Here is a 15,542-nt window from a genome sequence, read left to right as displayed (position 1 = left end):
TTTTTATGGTTTTGAGAGCAGCTGTGGACCGATGGAAATGTGGATAGCCAGTTCATAATACTTCAGACACATTCACACAGTGTAAATGTATTAATGTGCTGAAATAAAAATGTAGATGTATTTACAATATAGTCTATAGGGCCTATAGGGTCGTATAAGGGTATTCCATATTGATGACTTACCTCCTCCGATAACTCGCCAAAAACTGACAGGACATCTAACAAAAGGCTAGATGTGTAGAAGGACTTAATCATATTCCTGCAAAGACAGACAAATATATATTTTTTACATTTTAAAATTCATCACACTGTTGGATTCTTAATTAAAGCATTCTGAAGCCATTAAACTCAAGTGTTGAAAACCTGCCAGCCAATTGTGACAAATGTCTACAACAAGAAATGCTGCTTCACAGAACATGGATAATTCAATAATTCTCAAATAAACTCAGCAAAAAAAGAAACTTCCCTTTTTTAGGACCCTGTCTTTCAAAGATAATTTGTAAAAATCAAAATAACTTCACAGATCGTCATTGTAAAGGGTTTAAACACTGTTTCCCATGCTTGTTCAATGAACCAAACAATTAATGAACATGCACCTGTGGAACGGTCATTAAGACACAAACAGCTTACAGAAGGTAGGCAATTAAGGTCACAGTTCTGAAACTTGGACACTAAAAAGAGGCCTTTCTACTGACTCTGAAAAACACCAAAAGACATCTGCGTGAACGTGCCTTAGGCATGCTGCAAGGAGGCACGAGGACTGCAGATGTGGCCAGGGCAATAAATTGCAATGTCTGTACTGTGAGACGCCTAAGACAGCGCTACAGGAAGACAGGACGGACAGCTGATGGTCCTCACAGTGGCAGACCACATGTAATAACACCTGCACAGGATCAGTACATCCGAACATCACACCTGCGGGACAGGTACAAGACGGCAACAACAACTGCCCGTGTTACACCAGGAACGCACAATCCCTCCATCAGTGCTCAGACTGTCCGCAATAGGCTGAGAGAGGCTGGACTGAGGGCTTGTAGGCCTGTTGTAAGGCAGGTCCTCACCAGACATCACCGGCAACAACGTCGCCTATGGGCACAAACCCACCGTCGCTGGTCCAGACAGGACTGACAAAAAGTGCTCTTCACTGACGAGTCGCGGTTTTGTCTCACATGGGGTGATGGTCGGATTCGCGTTTATCGTCAAAGGAATGAGCGTTACACCGAGGCCTGTACTGGAGCGGGATCGATTTGGAGGTGGAGAGTCCGTCATGGTCTGGGGGCGGTGTGTCACAGCATCATCGGACTGAGCTTGTTGTCATTGCAGGCAATCTCAACGCTGTGCATTACAGGGAAGACATCCTCCTCCCTCATGTGGTACCCTTCCTGCAGGCTCATCCTGACATGATCCTCCAGCATGACAATGCCACCAGCCATACTGCTCGTTCTGTGCGTGATTTCCTGCAAGACAGGAATGTCAGTGTTCTGCCATGGCCAGCGAAGAGCCCAGATCTCAATCCCATTGAGCACGTTTGAGACATGTTGGATCAGAGGGTGAGGGCTAGGGCCATTACCCCCAGAAATGTCCGGGAACTTGCAGGTGCCTTGGTGGAAGAGCGGGGTAACATCTCACAGCAAGAACTGGCAAATCTGGTGCAGTCCATGAGGAGGAGACGCACTGCAGTACTTAATTCAGCTGGTGGCCACACCAGATACTGACTGTTACTTTTGACCCCCCCCCTCCCCCCCTTTGTTCAGGGACACATTATTCAATTTCTGTTAGTCACATGTCTGTGGAACTTGTTCAGTTTATGTCTCAGTTGTTGAATCTCGTTATGTTCATATAAATATTTACACATGTTAAGTTTGCTGAAAATAACCACAGTTGACAGTGAGAGGATGATTCTTTTTTTGCTGAGTTTATGTGGGTTTGTCTCTTATGTGGTTGCATGATAATTGGATCCAAGGATCCAAACAGGTCCAGAATGACTAAACTAACTGTCTTGGGATTCAAATAGCAAACTATTTGCCCTGATACAACATTAGTCATGACACTAAGAGAGAGGACTGTGGGTCTGGAGCTAGAGTTCAGAGAGGACACCATTTGTGGGCATTCAGTGTAGATCACACGAGCGGAACCAGGGAAGGTAAACATGTCATAAAATCCCACAGCTGGTTCCAGAAAGCATAAAAACAGGGATGTAAAAAAACACAGAAACATAGGGGCTTGCTTTCTAGGGGCTTCCAGTCCAGAGGTGTGTCATGTCAATGTAAGCCTTGTATTGGAGCCGAACAGAGCAGTGCAGAGTGGAAAGTAGACCAATGTATTGAAAAGCTGAAGGAAGTTTCTTATTTCAGGGTTAGTTCCCATAAACATTCAACTCTGCACCTCCACACATAACATAACATTTATGGCTTGTTTATATAGGTCCAGTTTCTTGTAAATCAATACTTTTTGTGCCGGAGTAGAATATTAATATAGCCTAATTCTCGTAATACAGATATGTATTTTGAAAGTTTTTCCCAAATGTGGTTCTACATAGAACTGATGGCACCAGTTTCACTACAGACAGAAATTATGACAATCTATCCATCCATATACCCATCCATTCCTATATACAGTGCATTTGGAAAGTATTCAGACCCCTTGACTTTTTCCACATTGTTACATTACAGCCTTATTTTAAAATGTATTAATTTGGTTCCCCCCCCCTCAATCTACATACAATACCCCATTATGACAAAGCAAAAACAGTTAAAAAAAATGAACAAAAAACCTGGAAATATCACATTTACATAAGTATTCAGACCCTATACTCTGTACTTTGTTGAAGCACCTTTGGCAGCGATTACAGCCTTGATTGTTCTTGGGTATGACGCTACAAGCTTGGCACACCTGTATTTGGGGAGTTTCTCCCATTCTTCTCTGCAGATCCTCTCAAGCTCTTTCAGATTGGATGGGGAGCGTTGCTGCACAGCGGTTTTCAGGTCTCTCCAGAGATGTTCGATCGGGTTCAAGTCTGGGCCACTCAAGGACATTCAAAGACTTATCCCGAAGCCACTCCTGCATTGTCTTTGCTGTGTGCTTTGGGTCGTTGTCTTGTTGGAAGGTGAACCTTTACCCCAGTCAGGTCCTGAGCGCTCTGGAGTACGTTTTCATCAAGGATCTCTCGGTTCCATTCATCTTTCCCTCGATCCTGACTAGTCTCCCAGTCACTATCGCTGACAAACTTCCCCAAAACATGATGCTGCCACCACCATGCTTCACCGTAGAGATGATGCCAGGTTTCCTCCAGAAGTGACACTTGCCATTCAGGCCAAAGAGTTCAATTTTGGTTTCATCAGACCAGAGAATCTTGTTTCTCATGGTCTGAGAGTCCTTTAGGTGCCTTCCGTCTGGCCATTGTACCATAAAGACTGTTGGAAAGGCATTCCAAGTGACTACCTCATGAAGCTGGTTGAGAGAACACCAAGAGTGTGCAAAGCTGTCATCAAGGCAAAGGGTGGCTACTTTGAAGAATCTCAAAAATAAAACACGTTTTTGGTTATTACATTATTCCATGTGTTATTTCATAGTTTTGATATCTTCACTATTATTCTACAATGTAGAAAATAGTAAAAATAAAGAAAAACCCTGGAATGAGTAGGTGTGTCCAAACTTTTGACTGGTTCTGTCTGTATATACACAGATTAGATTAATAGATTAGATTAAAAGATGAGAGAGAGAGTCGAGAGAGAGAGTCGAGAGAGAGAGAGTCGAGAGAGAGAGTCGAGAGAGAGAGTCGAGAGAGAGTCGAGAGAGAGAGAGAGGGAGAGAGAGAGAGTAGAGAGACACACACATACACATTGACCTTAAGTGCATTCAATTATTAGACACTGGGTTCATTTAATGTCTTCAATTTCCTATAAAAACACATTTTGTGAGCCTGAAACCATACTGCGTCAATATACAGTGTAGAGCAGCCACTCTGTCTGTGGCCATCATTAATCCAGGCTGACCACATTTCATCCATTCCCATTTAATGGACGGCTTCTCTAAAAACCAGTCCTGCACAGCGCCGTGGAAACCATCCTGATGTCTGGGACAATCACAGTAAATGCCTCCACACCGGCTCACTTAAACCTGAGGTTAATTAAGATCGGATTCAGTGAGAGGACGATTCAAGGCCAGACCGCTACTTCTGCAGACCTAACTGAAGGTTGTGCAATGTTTTTGTGGGTTTGTTGTTCATCTCACTGTGGTGTTGTGGAAAGCCTGTTGACAAATGGAGACCCAGGCCTATTGCAGATTGTTCAACTCTGCCCATTTCTCAGCTGTACACATCTGATGTACGTCGTTGGCATTTGGTGTCATGTCGCAGAGGGTGGGGAAGGGGAAGTAAATGTGAAAACAGGAAGAGCTGAAACACCATGGAGGTTCATTTACAGCACATTCCAGCCTATATTCTCAACACAAGTGTGCGCTTTCATGGCTTTTATCTGGCTGTTCAGCACATTGGACAGGAACTGGGCCTGCCTCAGGCTATTTACATGCATTATGTCAAAGGCTCTGGACAGAGATCCTCACAAGAACTCAGCTATGAGATATTTTATCTCACCCCACTTTCATGCACTGTATTTCTTTTCAATATGAGGAAACAATCTTTCACTGGAACAGATGGATTTGAAAACACTTATTTTTTTTTACAACTGACCTGAGCTTAATTCTGAAAGATATGTCAACACTGGTAACCTCGTCCCCAGGCTTAATTGACACCGTACTGTATATAGAGCCTGGTAACACTGTGCTTCAAAGTGGAAGTTGAAAGGGTGTAGTACAAAGTTACAGTTGCATTAGATGTGACTATGAACAATTTAGAAAATCACCTAGCAAAATGAATGTATTACATTGACCATATTATTTAGAAATTGATTCGGAGTTCGGACATATAAAGTATAAATGTGAAAAATATTTCCAGATGCATACTTTGAGATTTTCCAAACTCACTTATTTGTTTAAATCACTTGCGCTGCCCGCTTTGAAGTCCACAATGTACAGTAGGGGGAGGTTCTAAGGGTTATGCTAGATGGTAATGGACTGTGAGATCAGCCAATTAAAACCAGCAGTTGTTTCATCCACTTCTGCCATAGGCTTTCTTTCAAGTTCCATTCTGAGGCGTTGTGAAACCAGACGGTTCGACAGAGAAAGAGCCAGCTGGTGGACGAGATTAACACTGGTACTGACAAGATTTTAAGCCTTTGAAATTCAAACCCATAACTGGACAGAAACATAATAGGATAAAAGTCCAATGCATGTTAAATTATTTCCCTTTTATACTCAATGGATTCCCTAAAATACGTGACCATGCTGTTATTCCTGCAATTACCACCATTTAAGACTAGACTAAGTTATGTACACACTTAATGGCAATCAACAGATGAAAAAAAACACACATTTTTAAAAATGATGCATTTAGGGAAGCTACTTTTGTTTCATCAAAAGTTCACTTGTTGAGAACAGGATATGAATCATCAGAACCGTCGATTTTTCTTGCAACTCAAGTGATGAGTGAGTTTAATGAGGCTTTAATAAAAACATTGCTTGTTGCTTAGAAACAAATAAGCGGATTAGTGAAAACTTGTCAGCTTAAAATATGGGAGCAACGTTTTTAAAATCTAAATTGCTACCTTGCACAGGATGAATGGGGGAGAGAGACATATGCAAAACGGATTGTCTTTAATTAGACCTGCTAAACTAACATTTTCAACTTCTCTCCAGTGTTCAGGACTGTGGCTGGCACTATATCTGGGGCTTGGAGTCACCACATAGGAGACAACATCCTGTACGCCAGGGTTCTCCAACCTTTTCTAGCATGAGAGCTCCTTATAAATTGGCACATTATTTTCTTCCCCTCTCCACTGCAACTCTTCCCCAGGTTTTTTCCTGTCAATATACCTGGTAAGATCTGTGTTTTTGTCCCCCACATTTCTGTTTTATATTTTCCCAAATTATGTTCTCAGTTACATTTTTGCTGGTTTTAGATGATTAAAAAAATAAAATTCACTCTTAAAATGTCAATTGTTCATAGATAAAAAAAATAAATAGGATGTTGAGTCCATGTCAACGCTTAAATTCTTTTTAGGTCTGGAAGAAAACTAACACATTTAGATTTGTTGGTGTAATTCCCCTTTTTAATTGGTCATCTGGCCCTTTATTGCGCATCTAGCGAGAGAAGAATGTGTGTCTAATGTGCCGGTCTAGTGATGGCTCTGTACTGCTGCTCATTTCATGCCAAAGTTTGCAAATAACAAATAATACATACAAATGATATACTTCTGCCAGGTAAGCCTACTTTGCAGTTAACATTTAATTGAGAAGGTTTTGAGGAAGTATCTCTGTCAACCCACAGGACGGTTATCACATCAACTGGCTACACGTGGAGTGAGACACGTGGAGTGAGACACACAGACACAGGCAATATTGCTGGAAATTAATTGGCACGTTTTGTGTTAGGTTTGGCTTTTTAAACCAGTAGTGGCTAACTAGGGGTGGAATAACGTCAATGTTGCGTTGATTAGAATGGTAGCTTTGCGGATACTTCTGAGATTCGTTTACGACAGTTTGCAGTGAAACACATGAACATTGCATGAACTTTCAGAATTGTTTGGCGAGCTACTCATACGTGGGCTGCGAGTTACTGGTAGCTCGCGATTGACCTGTTGTAAACTTCTGCTGTACGCATTAGTGTTGATTGTGGTTCCTGAAGTAATGGGAGTGCTGCTGTGTAAAACAGGGCTGTTATCTCTCACAGGCAGTGGAGCTGCTCCAGTCCAGACCCGGACTGCATAAATGGAGACCCTGGCTGGCCTGGCACCCACAGTTTATGGAAGACTCTGCTTTACTGTCCAGTCCTGCTGATGTTGTCAGTACCCACAACACACTCACAATGCCAGCCAGACCTGTAACGCTACACCTGAATGGCCAATAGGAATCATCTGGCCCCTGTGGCAATATATTCACACAGACATGGCTTTGTTGCTAATTTTAGACTCTGGACTGGACTCCATGTGCAAAAGCAACAGTGTGATTATTTTGTGTCGTGGTTCAGTGAAAGGAAATGGTAATCATGAGGGCTTACGTATTGGAACCAGAAGAAGATGAAAAAAAACCTACATTGGAACCAGTCCATTACCATGCTGAAATTCAAGAGGCAGGGAGCGGCCTGCAGCTACAGTACAGCAGGCTGACTCTACACAAGCTACGCGGGTAGTAATGGTGAGTGAAGACATAGCCTTACTTGTGGAATCTTCCTGACCGATCCTCGTTGTCAGCATAGAGGAACATTTTTAAGGCATAGTTTTCGATGTGCGCATTGCCGACAACTTCATGGGTGATTGAATCACTGTCAGTCAGCTCCTTCTTCATCTGAAAAACACAACAGCATCAAATCACACCACTATGTCCTGCAGGCAGGCACATCCAAACTGAAAAACCACAGGCTCTAAGTGGCAAACATTTTTCAAAAGGCAAATAAATCAATACAGAGTAGTTTGGAAACGCACATTCACTACTTTTTCAGGTGTTAGAGTGTCTTCAGAAAGTATTCACAACCCTGGACTTTTTCCACATTTTTGTTGTGTTACAGCCTGAATTTAAACTAGATTAAATTGAGATTATTTGTCACTGGCCTACAGACAATACCCCATAAATGTCAAAGTGGAATTACGTTTTTCGAATATTTTGTAAATGAATTAAACATTTAAACTATTCAACCCCTTTGTTATGGCAAGTCTATATAAGTTCAGGAGTAAAAATGTAATTAAGTCACATAATAAGTTGCATGTTTAACATGATTTTTGAATGACAACCTCATCTCTGTACCCCACATATACAATTATTTGTAAGGATCCTCAGGTCGAGCAGTGAACTTCAAACACAGATTCAACCACTAAGACTCTTTGAGCATGGTGATGTTATTAATTACACTTTGGATGGTGCATCAATTCACCCAGTCACTACAAAGATATAGGCGTCCTTCCCAACTCAGTTGCCGGAGAGGAAGGAAAACACTCAGGGATTTCACCATGAGGCCAATTGTGACTTACAACAGTTAGAGTTTAATGGCTGTGATAGGAGAAAACTGAGGATGGATCAACAACATTGTAGTTACTCCACAATACTAACCTAATTGATAGGTTGAAAAGAAGGAAGCCTGTAAAGAATATAAATATTCCTAAACATGCACCCTGTTTACAATAAGGCACTAAAGTAATACTGCAAAAAATGTGTCAAAGCAATTGACTTTTTGTCCTGAATATAAAGTGTTCTGTTTGGGGCAAATCCAATACAAGGTATTACTGAGGACCACTATATATTTTCAAGCATAGTGGTGGCTGCATCATGTTATGGGTACGTTTGTCATCGTTAAGGACTGGGTAGTGTTACAGGATAAAAAAGAAACGGAATGGAGCTAAGCACAGGCAAAATCCTAGAGGAAAACCTGGTTCAGTCTGCTTTCCATCAGACACTGGGAGATTAATTCACCCTTTAGCAGAACAATAACCTAAAACACAAGGCCAAATCTACACTGGTGTCGCTTACCAAGACAACATTTAATGTTTTTACTTAACTCTACTTGAACATGTATGGAAAGACCTGAATATGGTTGTCTAGCAATGATCAACATCCAATTTATTAGAGCTTGAATGATTTTGAAAAATTCAGATTTTTTTTTTTAAAAGGGCCAATGTTGCGCAATCCAGGTGTGGGAAGTTCTTAGAGACTTACCCAGAAAGACTCAGAGATGTAAATCACGTATTGACTCAGAGATGTGAATACTTATGTTAATGAGATATTTCATTCTCAAATGTGCAAACATTTCTAAAAACATGTTTTCACTTTGTCATTACGGGGTGTGTAGATGGGTGAGAAAGAAACAATCCATTTTGAGTTCAGGCTGTAACAACAAAATGTGGAATAAATCAAGGGGTATGAATACTTTCTGAAGGCACTGTAAATCTTTCAACTGACACAAAGTGCTCCTCCTAGATTCCTGGATGCTGAACAGCACACACAGACGCAGTGCATACATAAAGGGAGCCTGTGTACTGTTCTGTGCATGGACCGTGTGACAAATCTGCAATGGCTGTGTTTTTTTTCAGAGAAGTGAGGCTTTCCATGTGTGACTCATTGATTCCTGGGATGCAGCAGAGAGCACACACTTTAATTCCACTCCAGAACACTCTTATAATTAATAGAGTATAGCATGGTGGGGTGGAGGGTCTCTGGAGACGCACCAACAGATAATAACATGGACAATAACCAAGGGATGGTTTTACCACACTCATTTCAACAACGCTGGACAATAAACCTTGTACAGAAGACCACTAGTAAACCACTGACCAAAAGGACATTGGATTTCCCCGGAAACATCAAAGCCAGTGGCCAAGAACTGGCACTTAACTTTATTACACCTCTCTTACATGGCAATGAGTCATCTATGACAATACCAGTGACTTTAAAACTTAAGTCATTCTTCTCTACCCTAATTGTGATTGGGTAGTGTTGTCAAGTTGATTTTGTCTACATCCTTATATGTTCAACCCGTTTGCCCCTGACAAGTTAAATGATTGCTGTGTCTTAATGCTATTGTGTCTTAATGGTTTGTAGTGGCCAGTGCCCAAAAATGCATCCGCAAAGCTCACTTACTGCGGCGGAGGCAGCCTCTCTCTGAGATGTTACAGTCTGCTAGAGAGCGTCAGGTTTCCTTGTAAAATCAGTAAAGCAAATAATACTGGTTACATTTCAACAGGTGGACTCTGCTCTTCTGAATGGACGTACTGTTCACGTTTTAATGAAATCTCAACCTATCCTTAAGGCAATACACAGCACAGTACATCACTTGTGCTAAAGTGTAGCGGAGGACTTTAAAACCAACTTGGAAGGAAGCATGCCGACTTTATAGAAAGAAGAGTCAAGGATCAAACTCCTAATTAAATCAAAGGATTCAGTTTGGATCACACCACCACTCTGGGTTCTCTAGAAATCCATGTGGTACTAGAACAGCTTTAAAAAACACAATTTCCCATAGTTCAGGACAACATTTCCATGAAGGGCCGCTTCTTCTTTGATGGTGTGAGTGACATGTCTTGTAGGGTTTTCTTTAAGACGCTTGAAAAGGGCTAACAGACCAGAGCTAGACCTATTGACACTCTTGTAGAGGGACTGTAGGAGAACAAAAACAAAAACAGCCAGTGCATTGAAGTGACTGGGCATGCAATGTTGAAGACGCCCAATGCTGCGATCAGGAAAACAACAACAGCCGTTTCCATGAAACCGTTGCCCATTACTGTATAGCCTAACTACTGGCAATATCTTCCACCAGACCTTTCTTGCCTAATCCACTGCTCTAAGAAAGCTAATTAAACGATGCAGGGAACGAGCCAAGATTGCTTCTACCCCGGCCCAAACAGCAATCAGCAGCCTGAGTGATGGCACTCAGCCAGCCATACTGGTCAATATGCTGAGGGCTGGGCTGCGGGCACGATTAAGCTTTTCAATGCCAGAACAAAATACCGATTGTCATCTTAATTATCCATTCTCTGCTCAAAATAACAATAATGGGTTGTTTGTTTACCTAGAAATGTGTGGCTTTAGTGGAAATTAAACTGTCATTTGGTGAAATGAGAAAGTTCCACATGGTGTGGTGTAAGATTTCTGTTTCTTCAGTTTCATACCCCGCATCCACTTCTGGAATGAAATGAAAGTCTTCCTTACTCATTTTCCCATGATTAGGGAGGAAACATAAAACAATGATTCCACATTCACTTCCAGAAATATCATACAAGGCGCAAGACAAGTTTTACAATCTGTACCGAGTCCATATTGACCTAATTTGCGATAGTGGGTTAAAAGTTAAACGTGTATTTCATGGTTTCTTCACCACCTTTTTAAAAGCCCTTTAGACCGGATGTATCCACTGGGGCTGGCTAAGACATCCCGTTGCTGTGACATTTAATGAATCTTACTACAGCAACAGTAAAACCTGGCTCAGGGGACAAGAAATCCCAGGGCTTTCTTTAATTGGTTCCAAAATGTCTATAAAAATCCCTGGGCACAGGAGCAAACAGCATCCCGAGGTTGCTTCCTGCTCCCCATTTTAGAGGAACACCATAAACCCTGTCTTTTGAACTCTGATGTGAATACAGTGCTCTCAAAACGTTGGGGTCACCACATTTCTCAAAGGAAACCATTTAAAAAGATAGAATAGCTGTTCAGAAATTGCACTTTTTTCATAATTACGTAAATAGATGATATAACAGTTCATTTTTACATGAGAATGTATTGGTTTATTATTGGAGCTTCCTTTCCACGACATCTCACAAACATTCTTCAATGAAGGATGTACATATCAAAGAGTGAATGTTTGACAGAGAATAGATAAAGAGAACATTAATCGTCATATGCCAAATCTTAGTTTTCATGCGACTCAACCACCTATGGTGCATTAAAACCTTTTTTGAAAATCTCTAGGAAAATATATGGTGATCTGGTATTACAATAAAAAGCAGAGCTTGAAACTTCAAGTAGATATTATGCATTTTTCATTACATTTCACAATTGCACTCAAAGGATTTCTGAAGTACATTTCTGAAGGAATTCATTATTCAAAACATACAGTGCATTCGGAAAGTATTCTGACCCCTTGACGTTTTCCACATTTTGTTACATTACAGCCTTATTCTAAAATTGATTCAATGTTTTCCCCCTCCCCCTTATCAATCTACACACAATACCCCATAATGACAAAGCAAAAACAGGTTTTAAGAAGTTTTTGCAAATGTGATATTTCTGTTTTTTTTTATTTTTATATACATTTACATAAGTATTCAGACCCTTTACTCAGTACTTTGTTGAAGCACCTCTGGCAGCGATTACAGCCTCGAAACTTCTTGGGTAGGACGCTACAAGCTTGGCACACCTGTATTTGGGGAGTTTCTCCCATTCTTTCTGCAGATCCTCTCAAGCTCTGTCAGGTTGGATGTGGAGCATCGCGGTACAGCTATTTTCAGGTCTCTCCAAAGATGTTCGATCGGGTTTAAGTCCGGGCCCTGGCTGGGCCACTCAAGGACATTGAGACTTGTCCCGAAGCCTCTCCTATTTTGTCTTGGCTCTGTGCTCTGGAGCAGGTTTTCATCAAGGATCACTCTGTACATTGCTCCGTTCATCTTTCCCTCGATCCTGACTAGTCTCCCAGTCCCTGTCACTGAAAAACACCCCCACAGCATGATACTGCCACCACTATGCTTCACCGTAGTGATGGTGCCAGGTTTCCTCCAGACGTGACGCTTGGTATTCAGGCCAAAAATTTAATCTCGGTTTCATCAGGCCATAGAACCTTGTTTCCAGAGTCTTTAGGTGCCCTTTGCCAAACTCCAAGCGGGCTGTCATGTGCCTTTTTCTGAGGAGTGGCTTCCGTCTGACCACTCTACCATAAAAGGCCTGATTGGTGGAGTGCTGCAGAGATGGTTGTCTTTCTGGAAAGTTCTCCCATCTTCACAGAGGAACTCCAGAGCTCTGTCAGAGTGACCATCGAGTTCTTGGTCATCTCCCTGACCAAGGCCCTTCTGCCCCTGATTGCTCAGTTTTGCCGGGCGGCCAGCTCTAGGAAGTCTTGGTGGTTTGTTCTGGGGACCTTCAATGCTGCACAAATGTTTTGGTAACCTTCCCCAGATCTGTGCCTCGAGACAGTACTGTCTCAGAGCTCTACGGAGAATTCCGTCGACCTCATGGCTTGATTTTTGTTCTGACATGCACTGTCAACTGTGAGACCTTATATACACAGGTGTGTGCCTTTCCAAATCATGTCCAATCAATAGAATTTACCACAGGTGGACTCCAATCAAGTTGTAGAAACATCTCAAGGATGATCAATTGAAACAGGATGCATCTGAGCTCAATTTTGAGTCTCATAATAAAGGGTCTGAATACTTATGTAAATAAGGTATTTGTTGTTGTTTTTTAATATATACACATTTGCATTTCTAAAAACCAGTTTTAGCCTTGGCATTATGGGGTATTGTGTGTAGATTGATGAGGGGGAAAAAAACATTTCATCCATTGTAAATTCCATAACTTACCTAAGCTTTGACTAAATGCGTGAGCCGACTTTCTCAAAAATTCCAAATTGTCCTTCGATAACTTTTAAAAGTTTACCTAATCAAATTTGAGCTACATTATTTATTTTAGAGAGATGTGAATACCTGATGGAAAAGCTAAATCATAACTGCTAGACATTTGGCATCTGAAATAAAACATTTGGCATTCACCTTTTGAGAACATTGCGAATGTGAATCAAGGAATTCATCTTCAAATTGGATTACACAGCAATGACTGTACATTACAGATGTTTAGTTGAATCAAAGAGTATCTCACTCCTATAATTGAAAATGAGGTGCAGACATTTCAATCATGTCTGCAGAACTCAACCATGGGAGACTGCCACTGCTGTTAATGGCCTTTCTGTGAGGCAGTGCCATAATCCACTTCTGAAGGGAAATTGAATCTGCTAGAAGGCCTGTCCCTGACTAGCTTTGAAAAAAAGTTAAATGCCAATACTCCTAAAGAGCTCTTAGCAGCTAGGATGGGTTTGAAGATATTCATTACTAGAGTTCCCCAACAGACATAAGTGGTGTGATAAGTTTTACTTAGTGGATATTTGTACAGAGTTGAGGAACTAGATAGCATTATCCATCTAGCCTACCTCACATTCTAGTGTTTAGTGCATTATGATATCTGACCAAAAATCTATTAAATCAACAAATAATAATGTGAATACAATGGGACAATAGTAGATAGACTTGTTCTACTGTGAGCAAACCTGTTTAAACATTGCAAATTGTAGGCTAGCTGATATCTTACCGTTTCTAACTGGTCCATCAGTTTCACAAGAAACTTCCGACATTCTGGGGTTTTGCTGTCCAGTTTCATTCCCGTCTGCATGGCATAAAGCCGACCTGACAGAGAAGGAAACAGGTATCACTATTTAAATCTCAGAGCAATGCGTCACTGGTGATGCTTCATGTTTCACTGAAAATGTTTCTACAATATCAAAATGTCAACACCCTCTGGTTCCCAGATCTGATCATCTGTCAAGTATTTCATTTTAGATTTTTGGTTATCGTAGATGTTTTAAGATTAAAACACCAAGTTGATATGGTAAGAGCAAAAGTGGACTGGGTACATTGTTCTGTATGTTATGTGGAGGAAAGAAATCCAAAATGTGTTTTTGCGTTCACGATGAGGTCTTTCAAATTAAAAGTACCCTAATAAATTTGTCCAGCATGCAGTCTGAGAACCTCTAGAAATAGGCCTTACTAGTTTCTTAAAACTTGAGCCTTACTTGATTGTTTTCACATTCTTCTGTTAGTTATGCCACTCACTTTGGGTGAAATTATTCATCCTCTCAACAGTGCAAGTCTGTGAAAGAGGCTGTGTAAATATTAGCATTATTGCGGTTGTCTCCTTAGCATTGTACCACTGAGCACATAACAGCCTGGATACACAGTCTTGGCTCTCATGTATTTAAAAACACACTGTCCGTCCACCCTCTCCTCCATGTTGCCAGATCCTTGCATGCTTCAATTGTATGCATCCAGGCTCTGGACCATTAGCGCCCTTCTCTCAGTTTTCAGAGATTTAAAACATGCGCACACCCAGACATCTGGTGAAGGATAGTCCCATGAGCCTTAACGTCTTCGCTGTGTGCAACTTTTGGACGCACACTGAATGTTTGAGTCGTCACTGCCAAGTCCAACAACTCTGGGCTTACAGCTGTTTCGAGTGCTGCAGTTTCCAACCAACAAAGAACTGTCTAAGTTCAGGTCCTCTTTTTTGGACTTGGTGGGAGACGTGTGTGTGTGTGTGGGGGGGGGGGGCTCGGATGGTTGAAGGGTTGAAGGCAGCTCTCGGGGAACTGTGGGGTGATCTTGGAGAGTTGGTGGCCTGGCGCTTGGGAGCTTGGACCGGTGGCCGATAGGTCGCTGGTTCGGGTCCCCGTTTTTGACCTTGTGAGAGATCTGCCCACTTGCCCTTGGGCAGGGCGTTGACCCTGGTTGGTCCTGTGGGTCGCTCTGGATGGGAGTCTGTTAGATGACTGAATGTAATGTAAATGTTGGGCGGCTTCACTGCAAGTAGATTGTATGTTTTAATATTCCATAAAAAATAATAAAGCAAATAACATATAGGAGGATAAAAAGACAGACAACATGACTGTCAAAAAGAGGGAAGACACCTGGGTCGTTTTATGCAATATATTTAATGGATTGACAGATTAAAGAGAAGAGGGACACAAATCAGATGAAGGCGTGCTGGAAAAACTTAAAAGCCAAAAAGGATGTGGCAGAGGAGAGGGTGGGGGTTATTTCAGACCGGAGGGAGACATCCATCCAAGGGAATTGATCCTCTCCCCCAGAAGATATGCAAGATGATTCCCCAGCATTCTGACCCTCTCCTTAACCCTTATGATGATGAAGGACAACTCGACCCACCAATATTTAGTAAGCATAA

The 15,542-nt window shown here is 41.6% G+C and overlaps 1 protein-coding gene across 5 annotated transcripts in view; it reads right to left on the bottom strand.

The window, feature by feature from the left end:
- The window catches only part of LOC100194664 (Vps20-associated 1 like 1), a 41,593-nt gene that overhangs the window by 12,172 nt on the left and 13,879 nt on the right, over positions 1-15,542 (bottom strand). For all 5 annotated transcript variants that reach the window (XM_014204698.3, XM_014204699.3, XM_014204700.3 and 2 more), the window contains 3 exon segments: positions 13,896-13,990; positions 7,273-7,400; positions 183-258 (listed from right to left, as the gene is read on the bottom strand). In XM_014204698.3, coding sequence (XP_014060173.1) covers positions 183-258; positions 7,273-7,400; positions 13,896-13,990 — 299 coding nt within the window.

Source organism: Salmo salar, chromosome 06 (assembly GCF_965601325.2).
Source record: "Salmo salar chromosome 06, fSalSal1, whole genome shotgun sequence".
Taxonomy (NCBI): domain Eukaryota; kingdom Metazoa; phylum Chordata; class Actinopteri; order Salmoniformes; family Salmonidae; genus Salmo; species Salmo salar.
The sequence above is the reverse complement of the archived record's forward strand: the minus strand, read 5'-3'. Positions and strand labels throughout refer to the sequence as shown.